Below are 18,121 nucleotides of genomic sequence, written 5' to 3' on the forward strand. Positions count from 1 at the left end.
TATACTGAATGTCCTCCTTCTGTGTATCATCCATATCCCTTCATTCCCTTCATATTCATGTGTCTATCTAAAAGCCTCTTAAACTCCACCGAACTGCCTGTTCCCACCACTACCCCTGGTAGTCCAATCCAGGCACCTACCCCTCTCTGCGTAAAAAACTTGCCCTTCACATCGCCTTTAAACTTCCTTCCTCTAACCTAAAAACGTGTCCTCTGGTGTTTGACATTTCTACCCTGTGGAAAAGATTCTGAATGTCTCAAAAAACCTGTATGGATCAATAATTCCCTTTCAGGAAGGAAATCTGCTGTTCTCATGAAGTCCATGTGACTCCTGACCCAGAACAACTCTGAAATGATCCAGCAAGCCATGTACTTCAAGGGCGATTAGAGAAGGGGGAGTAAATATTGATTGTCAATGACACTCACATCCTGTGAGTAACTAACAGTTTCATGGCTGGACTTTCTGTTTCAGTACTTGAAGAATTTAGTTACAGCTTTGGTTTATTTTAGCTTCAACTTTCTCGTTAACAACATGAATTAACAACATTCATTAACGTCCTACACTGTGAGCAAGTTTGGGCCCCGTACCTAAGGAAGGATGTGCTGGCCCTGGAGAGGGTCCAGAGGAGGTTCACAAGAATGATCCCAGGAATGAAAGGGTTAACTTATGAGGAGCGTTTGATGCCTCTGGGCCTGTACTCAATGGAGTTCAGAAGGATTGGGGGGGGATCTCATTGAAACCTACCAGGTACTGAAAGGCCTGGATAGAGTGGACGTGGAGAGGATGTTTCCGTCAGTGGGAGAGTCTAGGATCTGAGGGCACAGCCTCAGGATAAAGGGAAATCCATTTAAAACTGAGATGAGGAGGAATTTCTTCAGCCAGAGGGTGGTGAATCTGTGGAATTCGTTCCACAGATGGCTGTGGAGGCCAAGTCATTGGGTATATTTAAGACAGAGATTGATAGGATCTGGTACGGGGTTAAGGGTTATGGGGAGAAGGCAGAAGAATGGAGTTGAGAAAAAAAAATCAGCTATGATTGAATAGCAGAGCAGACTCGATGGGCTGAATGGCCTAATTCTGCTCCTATATCTAATGGTCTTCATGTCACTTTGAGCTCAAACTTGATAATTCTGTGCGTCTTTAAAGCATTCAAGATACTAACTAACAACTTTAACCAGCCCACTAGTTCTGAAAGGTTCCTTCATGCCCTTGTACAGTTCTTATAATAACCACAATGTTACTGCTGGGTAGGAAGGAGTCCCAGATTATTTTGGATTTAATTACATTATACTTGGAGGCTAGGTCCAAGATTCCCTCCTGCCTCATTTCCCACCACTGGGTTGACATCAGCACAATTTCCCCTGACAGACTGCTCGGTGAAGCAGTCATGCGTCAGTTTTACCAAGTCTGACTTAGGTCGAGCGAGGGCCCATTGCAGAGGTGCTAATGAGGTCCGTGAGAGGGAGGCTGGTGAGAAAGGACCAAATTCCGTGCTCTGCACTGACTGAGCAAATTGGTTAGAGTCACACGCAGACACAAAGCACATTGAAATCAGTGTACTGAACTAAACAACATCTCTGGAGACTCTCAGTACTTTTCCAGACATGTAATCGGTTGTCAGTTTACTGAGCTCCCATACCTGGTTTCAAAACCTTTTAACCTTGTGGTTCATTTGACTATAAGAACATAAGATAAAGGAGCACAATCAGACCATTCGGCCCATCAAGTCTGCCCCACCATTCAATCATGGCTGATTTGGTGGTATGCAGTCAGGGCACATACCACCAGGCTCAGGGACAGTTTCTATCCCACTGTGATAAGACTATTGTACAGTTCCCTTATATGATGAGATGGACTCTTGACCTCTCAATCTACCTCATTATGACCTTGCACCTTATTGTCTGCCTGCACTGCACTTACTCTGCAGCTGTGACACTTTGTTACTGTTTTTACCCTGTACTACCTCAGCGCACTGTGTAATGAATTGACCTGTATGAACGGTATGCAAGACAAGTTTTTCACTGTACCTCGGTACAAGTGACAATAATAAACCAATACCAATGGCAATACCAATTGCTTTTTCAACCCCATTCTCCTGCCTTCTCCCCATAGCTCTTAACCTCCTTACCAATCAAGAACCTATCAATCAAGTCTTATCGGGAGATCACAGTCAGTGCAGATCAGTAACAACATCTCCTTCTCGCTGACAATCGACACAGGCACACCTCAAGGATGCATGCTTAGCCCACTGCTCTACTCCCTCTACACTCATGACTGTGTGACTAGGCACAGCTCAAACACCATCTATAAATTCACTGATGACACCACTGTTGTTGGCAGAATCTCAGATGGCAACAAGGAGGCGTACAGGAGTGAGATAGATCGGCTGGTTGAGTGGTGTTGCAACAACAACCCCGCACTCAACATCAGCAAGACCAAGGAATTGATTGTGGACTTCAGGAAGGGGAAGTCAGGAGAACACACACCAGTCCTCACTGAGGGGTCAGCGGTGGAAAGGGTGAACAGCTTCAAGTTCCTGGGCGTCAACATCTCAGAGGATCTATCCTGGGCCCAATGCATTGATGCAATCATGAAGAAGGCATGCCAGCGGCTCTACTTTGCTAGGAGTTTGAGGAGATTTGGTACGTCACCAAAGACTCTTACAGATTTCTACAGATGTACGGTGGAGAGCATTCTGACTGGTTGCATCACCGCCTGATGTGGAGGCTCCAATGCACAGGATAGAAAGAGGCTGCAGAGGGTTGTAGACTCAGCCAGCTCCATCACGGGCACAACCCTCCCCGCCATCGAGGACATCTTCAAGAGGTGGTGCCTCAAGAAGGTGGCATCGATCACTTAAGGACCCTCACCATCCGGGACATGCCCTCTTCTCATTACTACCATCGGGGAGGAGGTACAGGAGCCTGAAGACCCACACTCAATGATTCAGGAACAGCTTCTTCCCCTCCACCATCAGATTTCTGAACAGTCCATGAACCCATGAACACTACCTCGTTATTCCTCTTTTGCACTATTTATTTTTGTAACTTATAGTAATTCTTATGTCTTTGCGCTGCATTGCTGCCATAAAACAACAAATTTATGACATGTCAATGATAATAAATCTGAGTCTGATTCTGACAAACCCAAACAAGTAATCTCATGTGATCCCTGCTCTTAACAGCAAAGCCTAAAAAATAAAATTAACAATCTCTGTTTTTAAACTTTGTAGCTGACAGCTCCACTCAAGCCCAATTATAGTTACCTGCTGTGATTGCGAGCTGTTGATAATCTACAGAGCTCAGGGGAACCTATGTTGTCAACAGTTAATGTCCCTAACCAGTGGGGCTGAAGATTGAGAAGGAATCAGGAGTCAGACCATGGCGGGGAGATCTGTTCCATTAGCAGCTGCTTCAAGGACATGGTTGCGGTAGAGAGAGTGCAGAAGAGATTCACCTGGACGCTGCCTGGAACGGAGGGCTGTAATTAATTAGGAGAGGTTGGATAGGCTGTGTTTATTCTCTCTGGACCATAGGAGGCTGAGGGATGACCTTATACGGGCGTATAAAATTACTGAGAGACGTAAATAGAACAAGTAATCAGAGTCTGTTTTTCAGGGCAGGGGAGTCTAGAACTGGAGGGCCCAGGTTTAAGGTGAAAGGGGAGAAATTGAAAGGAGATTTGAACATTGCTTTTCATACAAAGTGGTGGCTATCGCATAGAGTTGTACGGCACTGAAACAGACCCAACTGGTCCATGCCGACCAAGGTGCCTCTCTGAGCTAGTCCCATTTGCCTGCATTTGGCCCATATCCCTCTAAACCTTTCCTATCCAGGTACGTCCAAGTGCCTCTTAAATGTTGTACTGTAATTGTACCCATCTCTACCACTTCCACTGGCAGCTTGTTCATACACCCACCACCCTCTGTGTGAAGAAGTTGCCCCTCAGGTCCCCTTTAAATCTTTCCCCTCTCACCTTGAATCTATGCCCTCTAGTTTTAGACTCCTCCATCCTGGGGAAAAGACTGTGGCCATCCACCTTATCTATGTCCCTCATGATTTTATAAACCTCTATAAGGTCACCCCTCAGCCTCCTTCACTCCAGGGTAATCGGTCCAGCCTATCCAATCTCTCCTCAAACCCTTCAGTCCTGGCAACAACTTGCCAGGGGAGGTGGTGGAGGCAAATACAATTACATGTTTAGAAGGCATTTGAACAGGTTCATGGATAGGAATGGCATTGAGGGACAGGGGCCTAATGCAGGCAAATGGGTTTAGTGTAGATAGGTATCACATTTGGTATGAACGAGTTGGGCTGAAGGGCCTGTTTCAGTGATGTATGTTTCAATGATTCTCTGAAGGACTGTTAACGGCAGGACTCTTAGCAGTGTGGAGGAACAGAGGGGCCTTGAGGTACACGTCCATAGATCCCTCAAGGTTGCCGCGCAGGTCGATAGGGTTGTTAAGAAGACTTACTGTGTGTTGACCTTCATTAGTCGGGGTATTGAGTTCAAGAGCCACCAGGTAATGTTGCAGCTCTGTAAAACTCTGGTTAGACCACACTTGGAGTATTGTGTTCAGTTCTGGTTACCTCATTATAGGAAGGATGTGGAAACTTTAGAGAGGGTGCAGAGGAGATTTACCAGGATGCTGCCTGGGTTGGAGAGCATGTCTTATGAGGATAGGTTGAGTGAGCTGGGGCTTTTCTCTTTGGAGAGAAGGAGGATGAGAGGTGACTTGATAGAGGTGTACAAGATGATAAGAGGCATAGATCGAGTGGACAGTCAAAGACTTTTTCCCAGGGCGACGATGGCTAACACGAGGGGGCATAATCTTAAGGTGATTAGAGGAAGGTATAAGGGGGATGTCAGGGGTAAGTTTTTTACACAGAGAGTGGTGGGTGCGTGGAACACACTGCCGGCAGAGGTTGTGGGGGCAGATACATTAGGGACATTTAAGAGACTCTCAGATAGACACATGAATGATGGAAAAAAATGGGGAGCTATGTGGGAGGGAATGGTTTGATAGATCTTAGAGCAGGATAAAATGTCGGCACAACATTGTGGGCTGAAGGGCCTGTACTGTGCTGTAATGTTCTATGCCTGTGACTAATTGTGTGGCCCAGGGCTCAGTGCTAAACCCATTGCTATTTGTCATCTATATCAATGATTAGGATGAGAATGTACAAGGTATGGTTAGTAAGTTTGCAGATGACAATAAAATGGTGTAGTAGACAGTGAAAGTTGTTATCAAGAATTACGGAGGGATCTTGATCAGCTGGGAAAGTGGGTTGAGGAATGGCAAATGGAGGTTAATTCAGATAAGTGCGAGGTGTTGCATTTCGGGAAGACAAATGAGGGTAGGACTTTCACAGTGAACGGTAGAGCCCTGGGGAGTGTTGTAGAACAGAGGGACTGAGTACAAGTGCATGGTTCCCTGAAAATGATGTCTCAGGTAGACAGGGTGGTGAAGAGGCTCTTACCATACTGGTCTTCATCAGTCAGGGCAGTGAGTAGAGAAGTTGGGATGTTATGTTGCAGTTGTACAAGACGTTGGTGAGGTTGCATTTGGAATATTGTGTTCAGTTTGGGTCACCCTGCTATAGGAAAGATGCCATTAAGCTGGAAAGAGTGCAAAGGAGATTTACGAGGATGTTGCTGGGACTCAAGGGACTGAGTTATGGAGAGAGGTTGAGCAGGTTGGGACTTTATTCATTGGAGCGTAGGACAATGAAGGGTGATCTTATAGAAATGTATAAAATCATGAGGGGCATAGACAGGGTGAATGTGCACTGTCTTTTTCCCAAGGCTGGGGAATCAAGAACTAGAGTGTATAGATTCAGAATGAGAGGGGAGAGATCTTAATAGGAACCTGAGGGGCAACCGTTTCACCCAGAGGTATATGGAACGAGCTGCCGGAGGAAGTGGTTGAAGCAGGTACATCAACAACATTTGTCAGACAGTTGGACAGGTACATGGATGGGAAAGGTTTTGAGGGATAGGGGGTAAACGTGGGCAAATGGGACTGGCTTAGATGGCTGTCTTGGTTGGCCTGGACCAGTTGGGCTGAAGGGCCTGTTTCCATGCTGTATGACTCTATGACAGGGTGACAGAACAAGATGGAAAGACAGGAGGGGAAGCATTTCTTCAAACTTACAGGGACTGGTTGGGACCTGGAACTCACTGCCAGTCGAAGCCAACCAGTGCTTTCAAAAGGGAATTGGAATTTGCAGTAAGATGGAGAAAGAGTGGTGGAATGGGACTGAACAGATTGCTTTAGAGGGAGCCGGTAAGGACTCGATGGGCCGAATGTAGTGTAACCATTCTGTGGTTTGAGGAATGAGGAGTAAGGAAGTCAGGTGAATTGGGATATGGGAGGAGGATTACAGAGGGAGAGAGAGGTTGAATTAAGGCAAATGAGAGAAAAGAGACATACAGAAAAAGTTTTGAAAAAATATATCACATTTCACATTTTTCAAATCCCCAACCAACGGGAATTGGATTAAGGTATTTAATGCAAGACTGGTAATGCATTAAGAATTATCACATCATCAAAAACATGCATAGTTCTTAATCACCAGCTGTAAATTTGCTGTCGTGTTTAATGAGCGATTAATGTGGGAATGCAGCAAGTCCTCCGAAAGAATGGGGAAGCCGAGGGAAAGACATCTTTGCAAAGTTAATGGTGACATGGTGCAAACCGACCCAGCAAATTCTGGAGATGCACAACACTCAGACCGCATCTCCCAGGCCCTGGGATTTGCTGGATGATGAATTGATGTGTCAGATTTTTAAAAAAATGATTTAATAATATCTGCCAAAATGTATATATAGGTGAAATGTCAGAACTCAGTTCAGAGTGGTATTATGTAAGTGACTGATTCCATGTCCCAGTGGATTAAACACTGACCTTTCACCAATGTAACTTGAGTTCAGATCCGACCAGGAGGATGGAATAACAGTTTTGACCTCTTGATCATCCCTGCACATGAATCTCCACCAACAGTGGCCGTGTGTTCAATTGCCATGCCCCTTGAGATCTAGAAGCTGCTGATCTCTCTGAATCTCTCCCCTCCTTCGATTCAGGGGTACGCTAGCTAGATCCAGGGACATGGGTTCGAGTCTCAGTGTCAGATAATTAAATGAACCTGGATATTTTTTTTTAAAAGAAACAATCTCAGTAAGGGTGACCGTGAAACTGTAGGATTGTGGTGTAGACAAATCTTGTTCACTAATATCTTACAGGGAAGTAATGTACAGTCCTTACCTAGTCTGGCCTCTAAGTGACTCCCAACCCACCAATATGGTTGAATATTACCTGCCTCCTCAGGGGTAATTAGGGATAATAAATACTGCTATTGCCATTGACATTCAAACCTCGTAGTCATAGAGATTTGCAGCAGCGATACAGACCCTTCAGCCCACCATTTCCATACAGACCTTTTTGTTCACCTACACTAATTTGCCTGCATAAGGACCATGCCCTTATAACCTTGCCAATTTAAATGTCTAAGTGTCTCTCAAACATAGTGATTGTATCTGATTCCACCTTCTCCTCTGGCAGTGAGTTCCAGATACCAACCACTCGCTGTGTAAAAAAAAATGTACCCCTTTTAAGCTCCTTTTTCTCACCTCAAACCTAAGCCCTCTTGTTCCGATACCCCTACCATGGGAGAAAGATTTTGACCACATACTCTATCTATGCCTTTCATAATCTTATATACCTCCATTAGGTCACCCCTCAGCCTCCTTTGCTCCAGGGAAAACAAGCCCGGTTCGTTGGTTCGAACTTTACAAAACACCAGTTAGACTGTGACTGGAGTATTGTGTGCAGTTTTGATATCCACACTATAGGAAGGATATTGTTATAGAGGAGAGGGTGCAGAGATGATTCACCAGGATGTTGCCTGGATTGGAGGGCTTTAGTTCTGGGGAGAGATTGGATCAGCTGGGCTTGTTTTCCCTGCAGCGGACACCATCCCCTAAGCGAGAAACATCCCTACTTCTCAAGATAGTTCCCAGAAATGCTGTCAAACATAATTTAACCTGAAGTAATATCAGAGCAGGTAACCTAATAGTCATCAATGAAGTCGGTTTTAGTTTTTATTGTTAAGGCACATGTCATACTTCCCTTCATGGGTCAGGGGGCATATATATTCTGTGTTCTGTATTCTATATTCTAAAATCCACTTGCTTTAAAGGTTGGCGTCCACTGCCTCAGTAAAGCAGCCAGCCATAGAACCATAGAACACTACAGCATGGAAAACAGGCCATTCGGCCCTTCTAGTCGGTGCCAAAACTTTATTCCGCTAGTCCTATTGACCTGCACCCAGTCCATAACCCTCCAGACCTCTCCCATCCATGTACCTATCCAAAAGTCTCTTAAAAGGCCCTACTGTATCCGCCTCCACCACCGTTGCCGGCAGCCCATTCCACACACTCACCGCTCTCTGAGTAAAAAAACTTACCCCTGACATCTCCTCTGTACCTACTCCCCAGCACCTTAAACCGGTGTCCTCTTGTGGCCACCATTTCAGCCCTGGGAAAAAGCCTCTGACTATCCACACGATCAATGCCTCTTATCATCTTATACACCTCTATCAGGTCACCTCTCATCCTCCGTCGCTCCAAGGGGAAAAGGCCGAGTTCACTCAACCTGTTTTCATGAGGCATGCTCCACAATCCAGGCAACACCTTTGTAAATCTCCTCTGCACTCTTTCTATGGCTTCTGCATTCTTCCTGTAGTGAGGCGACCAGAACTGAGCACAGTACTCCAAGTGGGGTCTAAACAGGGTCCTATATAGCTGCAACATTACCCCTCAGCTCCTAAATTCAATTCCACTTGAATGGAGTTTCCACTTCACATGTGTTTGGAGTTTCTTCTGCCATGTCCGCTGTTGGTCTGATGTGGACTTCACCCTTGCTGTGTCTCCAACTCTCTGTGGTAGCATCTCTGTTGCAGTAGTGCAGTAATGTTGTCCACACTCTTGGAGACACAAGAGGCTGCAGATACTGGAAGCTGGAGCTACAAGCAATCAGCGGGTCGAGCAGCATCTGAGGGGAGGAAAGGAACTGTCGACGTTTTGAGTTGAAACCCTGCACCAGGACTCATGATTGGGCTCTACTCCTAACAAAAGCAAGATTGCTGGAACAAGAGGTATAAAAGAGAGTGTAGGACAATCAACATGGGTATTTTATTAATGAGAACACTTACAGATCCAGTCAACATTTCCACCATCATTTTCTTCTAAACATACTGCTTCTGGAACTTTCTACACTAAACACTACAGCCACTTAAAGGCAGTTAGTCACATGAAACAATTCTTAAATGATTAACAACATTTAAGGAATAATTAAGGTCTTGACGAGAAACGTTAACTATGTTTTGTTCCTACAGATGCTCCCTGATCCGTTGAGTGTTTCCAGCATTTTCTGGTTTTATATCAGATTTCCAGCATCTGCAATTTTTGATTTTTAATTCTATGCTTTAGTTAGTTTGTAGATAATGTCTTAAATGCTACATTTCTGGTGTTACATTGAGTGTTCCCCAGTGTTACTACCTAGCTCTGGACAAGAACACCATCAAGGTGGGTGCAAGTTCTTCATCATCCCATCAAGAAAGGAGTCAGAAAACAGAAATGCTGGATGTACTCAGCAGCTGATGAAAGGTCATTGACCCAAAATTCTGCTTCTCCCTCCACAGATGCTGTCTGACCTGCTGAGGATTTCCCACATTTCAGGTTTGATTCCAGATTCCTTTTAAAGTCACAGAGTCATAGAGCAATACAGCATGGATACAGGCCCTTCGGTCCAACCAGTCCACGGTGCCCACCCAGCTAGTCCCAATTTCCTGCATTCGGCCCATATCCCACCAAGCCCCACCCCTCCATGTACCTATCCAAGTGCTTCTTAAATGATACTGTTGTACCTGCCTCACCCACTTCCTCTGGCAGCTCGTTCCATATACTCACCACCCTCTGCGTGAAAAAGTTGCCCCTCAACTCCCTTTTAAATCTTTCCCCTCTCACCCTAAACCTATGCCCCCTTGTTTTGGACTCCCCTACCCTGGGCAAAAGACTTACCGTCCACCTTATCTACGCCTCTTGTAATTTTAAACACTTCTATAAGGTCGCCCCTCATTCTCCTAAGTTCCAAGGAATAAAGACCTAGCCTGGCCAACCTCTCCCTATAACTCAGGCCCTCGAGTCCTGGCAACATCCTCATAAATCTTTTCGGCACTCTTTCCAGTTTAACCACATCTTTCCTATAACAGGACGACCAAAACTGTGCACAATACTCCGGCCTCACCAATGACTTATACAACTGCAACATAGTGAACCAGCTCCTGTACTCAGTGCCCTAACTGATGAAGGCCCTTTTCACCACCCTGTCTACCCGTGACGCCGATTTCAATGAACTATGCACTTGTACTCCTAGGTTCCTCTGTTCCATTACACTCCCTAGAGCCCTACAATTCACAGTACAAGTCCTGCACTGGAGTGACTTTCCAAACCTCACACTTATCTGTGTTGAAATCCATTGCCATTCCTTGGCCCACTTCCCCAACTGATCAAAATCCCCCTGTAATCTACAATAACCTTCTTCACAATCAACACCACCTCCTAATTTCGTGTCATCTGCAAACTTACAGATCAAGCCTTGTGCAATCACATCCAAATCATTTATATAAATAACAAATAATGAGGGTCCCAACACCGACCCCTGCGGCACACCACTAGTCATCGGCCTCCATTCTGAGAAACAACCTTCAACCACTGCCCTCTGCTTCCTGCCTCCGAGCCAATTTTGAATCCACCGAACTAGCTCTCCCTGGCTCTCTCCTTTTGTAGACAGTGAGAAAATCCAGATGTTTTGTGGACTAACACATAAAATTTATCTGATGCAACAGGAGAAAATCTCAAAACTTATTCACATTTTACATTCACATGGATCATGTGCAGGTAGAAGAGATTTAGTTTAGTTTTTGTGTTTGGCACAGACATTGTGGGCTGAAGGGCCTGTTCCTGTGCTGTACTGTTCTACGTTATACTGGCAACCTTTATCCTGTGTGACTGCTATTTTTACCGCTATAGAGTAGAACAAAAGGGTTGGCCCACAATGGTGTTGAACGAATAATTCCATCCCATTCAGCCAATCAGAAGTGTATCAGAAACCTTGAGAAATGAATGATTATTCAAATAACTTCCCCCCTCCCACCCCCACCCACCCGCATCCCATCTTGCCCAGAGCCCAAAGGAGACAAGGTTGTACAGAACGTGTCCTTTATTCTGTAAGTTGTAGTAGGATCGTGTCTAAGACAAGGATTCCCACAATGATCTTAAGAGCATTGTAGGGTTAACAATAAATACCATTCAAGGCCCTGGACATTACCTATTCTCAGAGCTATGTCTATCTCCAGCGAAAGCATTAAAAGCCTTCACTAGTAGTAGTGAGGGAGAATACAGTAAAGTCTTTGATTCCCAATTAATCTTTTTGGTCCCCTTAAATTTCTCTACTTTGTTTCTCTTTTCTTTTCAGAATCTGACTGAAGCCACCATCACTTCCTTAAAATGGATATTCTTCAACTTCAGCCATTTAGTGTGCAGAAACTGCTTAACTATCAAGGTCATCTGAGTCTTAAAGTTGTCACGTGACCAATATTCCCGCCCCAGATCTGGGAGGGTGAGGATCAAAGCTGGACATCCCAACTCAGTAGGACTGGGCTTCAAGAAAGCAAAGGAGAAGATTATCCAAACATCTTCTCCTACACTAACCTTTCGGGTCTGTTTGGCTTTGGTACACTGTGCCCATGTTCATGAACCAGTTCAGGAAATTAACCATTTCCTTTTGGTCGTATGCTAAGCCGCTGGGATCGAGAAGAGTCACCAATTCAAAATGCCTGAACATTATTCCAAATCCATAGCAAAGTGTTAAAATAGGTTCTGCGTCACAAAATATATTAAAGATTTTTGTTGATAAATTACTCTTTCAATCCAATGCCTCGCTAAAGATGTGGCTTTGAATAGTTAAACATGAGGTAATCCAGATAATAGAAGTTGTAAATCTGCTGTCTTTCTGAGGGGGTTATTTGGGCAAGATACTGTTCGACCACAGCAGAGGTCGTCCTCTCATCTGAGGAATGCCTGTCTTTGAAACTTGGGAACTGTAGCCCCTCAGGGGCACCAATCAGCTTCAGGAGGTAGTTAGCATCCTGCTCCAAGCTCTCAAACTTTCCAATGAAGTCATAATTGATTAGGCAAGGGGAGCAGAGTTTACTAATTTGTTCCCAATGAATGTCCATGCCGACGGGCTTATGTGGATCCAAAAGGTATTGAACAAACTCACTGAAGGTCACTCCCGAGCCTGTCCTGAGAGCCTCAGCACTGGCATTGGCTCTGTACTTTTTTAAGATCGCCTTGCCAAATACAGGGTGGTAGTAGCTGTTTGAGTGCTCGAACTTGTCCCGGAAAGCAGACACCAGCCTCTCCATTGGGTCCCTGACAAACAGGACCTTGGTGAAGCTGTTCAGCAGTTCATAGGTCTCCCTGAGACTGTAGCTGTCCAAGTGCCGCAGCCGCTTGCTGTAGTGCACAAAATCATGCGAGATGTTGCTCGGTGACTTGGCAAGGCCGCTCAGCACCATCAGAATGCGTTTCCAGTTAGAACAGCCCGCCTTGGGCACCTCGCAGTATAGCAGCTTGTGCCTCTCCTCCACATAAACCTGAGAAACCAGTCGGATGAGGGAACGGCGACGCTTGCTGATGTAAAGCTTCTTGCAGGAGTTGGCCAGGAACCTCTTCCTTTCCTCGTGAACAGCATCCGTCACCAGGGTCCAGTTCGGGAACCGAAATGACGTCAGGTTCATCGGCTCCAGGAACCTCTTCAGCAGAAGGTTCCTCATCTTCCTCTGTTGAAACAACCTCTGCTTCATTGAATCCTTGGCTGTGTTAAAAACGGACTGCCAACGTTCTGTGGCAGTCTCATTGCTGATCTTGTCAACTCTGTAGCCCGCATCCCTTCCACTCTTGAAAACTGTCCAATCCTTCTGTGGAATCTTGATTGGTTTATTCCAGAACTATAAAGAAAAGAAAATTAGATTAACTAACTGGAAACCCGGTAATTGGCAATTAGTTCTATTGTCACATGTACAGATGTACAGTGAAAAGCTTTGTTTTGAATACCATCCAGATAGATCATTCCAAAACATTGAGGTAGTACAGAAGGAAAAGCAATAACAGAATGCAGAATATAGTGTTTCAGTTACAGAGAAAGTGCAGTGCAGGCAGACAATACGGTGCAAGGCCATGACAAGGTAGATTGAGAGATCAAGAGTTCATCTGTATGAGGTCCATTCAAGAGTCTTAAACAGCGGGATAGAAGCTGTCCTTGAGCCTGGTGGTACGTGTCCTCAAGCTTTTGTATCTTCTGCCTGATGTAAGGGGTGGGGGGGAGGAGAGAGAATGTCCGGGATGGGAGGGGTCCTTGATTAAGTTGGCTGCTTTCCTGAGGCAGTGGTAAGTATAGACAGAGTCAATGGAGGGGAGGCTGGTTTTCACGATAGACCTTGCTGTGTTCACCACTCTCTGCAATCTCTTGAGGTCTCGGGCAGAGCAGTTGCCACACCAAGCTGGGATGCATCTGGATAGGATGCTTTCTATGGTGCATCTGTAAACGTTGGCGCGGGGCAAGTGAAACTTAACAGAATAATTATTGAAACTTAGAGGTGGCAGTTGGATTGCCAAAATCAGACCAATGCACCGAAAACAAGTGTAAACTTCAATATCCTCTTCAATAGCGTATCAGCATAAGACATTTGAATCAATAGATTCTGGAGATTTTTGATAGGAACTAATGGAGGAATCTGGATTTGATACAGGAGATTTTATTCAATGGGTGGGTGGAATGACCCCCTGCCGCATCTTCTCATGTTACAGGGTTCAGAGAGTATGAATAGGTTGGGAATTAGCGTTTCATTTTGACTCTGATTTTACACACATACAGTTAAATGAGAGAGATTGGATACATCAGCAAACTGCCTTGGATATCTTGCAGTGTCAATGGCGATCTTAGAAGTGCAAATTGCAGCTCGATCTTCATTTGTCCAACTTAACTATTGCATACAGAACAGATGTGTAACAATTGCCCCTTTTATTTTACAGATGTTTATTCTCTAAAAGCACTACAAAAGGACATCCAGTGTCATAACTACAACAACTAATACAAGAAAGTAGAAAAACTATGCAAACAGATGCAAACTACATAACTACAGCAATAACGCTAACAACCGCTAAATGCACATGCAATACTTCAGATGAGAATCGCATTCACACCATCCACGACACCCTGAGGGACCCACAGAGCGCAGAACTCAACCAGGGTGCCCGCGGATACCACATACTCCCTCTCCAAGGACACCCACGCGCGGACGTAAGCACGGAACACGGGCAGGCAGACGAACTGGCTGGAACCCTTGGCCGTCTGTCGCCGCGTCCCATGGATGGCAGACTTGGCCAGGTCCAGCAGAAGACCCACCAGGAGATCCCCTGCGCGACCTGTCCCCCGCCGCACCGGGTGATCATAGATCAACAGCGTCGGGCTGAAGTGCAGCCAGAACTTGAGCAGCAGCCCCCTCAGATACACAAAGAGGGGCTGCAACCTCTCACACTCCGCATACACATGGTACACCATCTCCTCCCAGCCGCAGAAGTGACAGGCGGTGAACTGGCTCAGGAAACGGTTGCACGGCACTGCCCGGTGCAGCACCCTCCACCCCAGGTCCTGATGTAAAGGGGGAGGACGCCCGCCTTAGAGGGACCTCCACCAGGGACCCCCCTCGCTGTCTGACGGCAAGACGGACCGCCACGGCATGTCTGGCTGGCAGACCAGGGTGAGGAATTGAAAGGTGTGCAGGAGCAGCCTATACAAGAAACGCCTCGGCACCTCACGGAACAGCACTGCCGGTGTGTCCGCCAGGCAACTCGGGTTGTGCCGCGCTGCCTCCCGAGAGAGATGCCGGTCCCTGGTGGCACACCTCCTGATGCCAACTGTGACGGGAGGGGGAGCGGCCCCGCGCTTGCCGCAGGAGACCACCCCACACCCGCATCAGATCCCAATAGAACCTGGGCAGCTCCTGCAGAGCGGCACGGTTGACGGCTGCTGCCGGAAGACGTGCTCCCTCCTGCAGGCAGTGCCCCCAGTGGAGAAAATAGGTGGCCATCAGTACTGCCCCGCCCACAGTGGGACCCTCCCACAGTTTGACACTCCTTCAGTATTGCCCCTCCCACAGTGTGACCCTCCCTCAGTACTGACCCTCCCACAGTGTGACCCTCCAGCACCACTACTGCTATGACCTCTTGAAGACAAGTCTCATGCCTCCTGCAAGCAGCTCATTCTGGTGAAATCAAATTAACTTCAAGTCATTGAGGTTGGAAGTATTAGGAAACACTAACGTTTCCAAGGTGTGGACGCCACTGACAAAGCCAGCCTTTACTGCCCATCCACAAGTGCCCCAGAAGAAGGGCTTTCTGGGCCACATCAGAGGGCAGGTAAGAGTCAACTCCATTGGTGGGTCTGAAGTCACTACAGGACAGACTGGGTCTTCAGACAGAAGACTTCCTCTCTTGAAGGTGAACCAGATGGATTTTTACAACAACCTGGTAGATTCAAGGTCACTGTAACTGATACCAGCTTTTTATTTCATATTTAAATAATAAACAGAATTGATGGGTAACACAACAGTGCAACAGGCAGAGCTCCAGTGACCAGGGTTCGATCCTGACCTCTGGTGCTATGTGGAGTTCACACGTTGTCCCTGTGACCCTGTGTGTTTCCTCTGGGTGTTCAAGTTTCCTCCCACATCCCAAACACATGGAGGTCAATCGGTTGCAGACACAATGGACTACAGATGCTGAAATCTGGAGCAAAAACCAAACCGCTGGAGGAACTCAGCGGGTCGAGCAACATCCGTGGAGGGAAAGAGGTGGTCGACGTTTTGGGCCGAGACCCTGCATCAGGACTGAGAGTGCAGAGGGGAGGTAGCCAGTATAAAGAGGTGAAGTGGAGGGGTGAGGCAGGGGCTGGTAGGCGATAAGTGGAACTAGGTAGGGTTGGGGGTGATGGGGAGATGGAACAAGATAGGAAGGGGACAGGAAGGAGAAGAAAGCCAGGCGGACAGGTGATGGGCAGATGGGAATGGGAAAAGTGAACACGGAGAGAGAGCTTGGGTAGGCCAGTAAGAGTGGGAAAGGAACACAGGGTGTGGAGACACAGGAGGCCGCAGATGCTGGAAATCTGGAGCAATGCACAAAGGAGCTGGAGGAACTCAAGCGGGTCAGGCAGCATCTGTAGAGAGAAATGGACAGTCAACGTTTCAGGGCAAGACCCTTCATCAGGACTGGAAAGAAAGAGGGGAGAGAGCCAGTATAAAAAGGGGTGAAGCAAGAGCTGGCAGGTGATAGGTGGATCCAGGTGAGGGGGGGGGTGATGGGCAGGTGAGGGAGGGGGGAGAGTGGGATTGATGTAAGAAGCTGGGAGGTGATGGGTGGAAGTGACAAAGGGCTGAAGAAGATGGAATCTGATAGGGGAGGACAGTGGACCATGGAATAAAGGGATGGAGGTGGGGAGGGGAACCGGAGGGAGGAGTGTGTGGGTGATGGGCGGATGGCGAGGGTGAGGGAAGGGAGATAGGGTGATGGGGGCCAGGGGGAGAGGGAAAAAGGAAGAGAAGCTGGAGAAACCGATGTTCATGCCGTCAGGCTGGAGACTACCAAGGTGGGATATGAGGTGGTTCCACTAATCTGCATCTGGCCTCAACTTGGCAGTAGAGACGGCTGTGGACAGACATGTCAGTGTGGGAATGGGAAGTGGACTTATTGGAAAATTCACTGTTCAAGATGGCCATTGTGGACAGAGTGCAGGCGCTTGGCAAAACTCTACGCTTGGTTTGCTGATGTAGAGGAGGCCACATTGTGTGTGCTGAATGCCACAGATGAGGTTGGAGAAGGTGCACGTAAATCTTTGGAATTTGAGTCATTAGGTTAATTGACCACTGTAAATTGTCCTTGAGGCGGTGCCTCAAGAAGGCAGCAGCCATCATTAAGGACCCTCACCATCTGGGACATGCCCTCTTCTCGTTACTACCACCGGGGAGGAGGTACAGGAGCCTGAGGACCCACACTCAATGTTTCAGAAACAGCTTCTTCCCCTCTGCCATCAGATTTCTGAACGGTCCATGAACACATGAACACTCCCTCATTATTCCTCCTTTGCACTATTTATTTTTGTAACTTATAGTAACTTTTATGTCTTTAAGTCTTGCACTGTACTGCTGCTGCAAAACAACAAATTTCATAACATGTGTCAGTGATAATAAACCTGATTCTGAATTGTTGTATCTGCAGCGAGTGCTGGGAACAGGAGAAATAAAAAGGTGGGATTAGTATAAATGGGTGTGCGATGATTGGTAAGGATTCAGTGCACTTAAGGGCCTGTTTCTGTGTTGTATAACTCTGTGACTCTAAGTTTCCCAGATGGTGTGGTGAGATTTGAACTTGTGTTTATGGGTTGATAGTCTCGGCCTCCAGATTACTCAGCTGACAACATAACAGTAACACAACCACACGTAACTGTGTCCCACAGATTGTGCTAGTCACACACTGGGAAGGGATTTGTGGCATCAGCCTTTATAGAGACACCAGGAATTGGAGACATCCTCAAGACACTGGAGTCCTGGGAGAAGAGTCACTGGCACAATAAAAAATTCCACATGATTAAAAAAGTTGTAAGAGTGCTTTCATTTACTGATTATCTGCAGAGGGAACTGGAAAGCTGGGGGTCTGGGGAAAAGGCATTCAAACCTCTATACTCTCCAACTGAGACACAAGAGATTCTGAAGATGCTGGAATCTGGAGCAACACACATAAAATGCAGGAGGAACTCAGCAGATCAGGCAGCATCTATGGAGGGAAATAAACAGTCGACGTTTCGGGTCGAGACCCTTCATCGGGACTCTCCAACTGGCTGGGAAGGCAGGGAGAGGTTGGGTGTGTCAGATAACTGATGGGAGATGGCCTCCAGGGATGGACCCTGGCCACAACTGGCAGCATCGTCTTCTTGGAGCTCCAA

General features: G+C 46.7%; 2 protein-coding genes across 4 annotated transcripts in view; both read right to left on the bottom strand.

Annotated features, from left to right (window-relative positions):
- LOC127574557 (aquaporin-4-like) overlaps positions 1-18,121 on the bottom strand; it is a 101,152-nt gene that overhangs the window by 33,428 nt on the left and 49,603 nt on the right. The window lies entirely within an intron of this gene.
- Positions 11,185-18,121, bottom strand: part of LOC127574555 (carbohydrate sulfotransferase 9-like) — a 72,407-nt gene continuing 65,470 nt past the window's right edge. Inside the window, exon 4 of one of the 3 annotated variants that reach the window (XM_052023647.1) lies at positions 11,185-13,073. In XM_052023647.1, the coding sequence (XP_051879607.1) occupies positions 12,003-13,073 (1,071 nt within the window). In that variant the 3' untranslated portion in view covers positions 11,185-12,002. The remainder of the gene's footprint in view (positions 13,074-18,121) is intronic. The other 2 variants (XM_052023645.1, XM_052023644.1) reach the window with 2 other exon arrangements.

The sequence above is a fragment of the Pristis pectinata genome, chromosome 9 (assembly GCF_009764475.1).
Source record: "Pristis pectinata isolate sPriPec2 chromosome 9, sPriPec2.1.pri, whole genome shotgun sequence".
NCBI lineage: Eukaryota > Metazoa > Chordata > Chondrichthyes > Rhinopristiformes > Pristidae > Pristis > Pristis pectinata.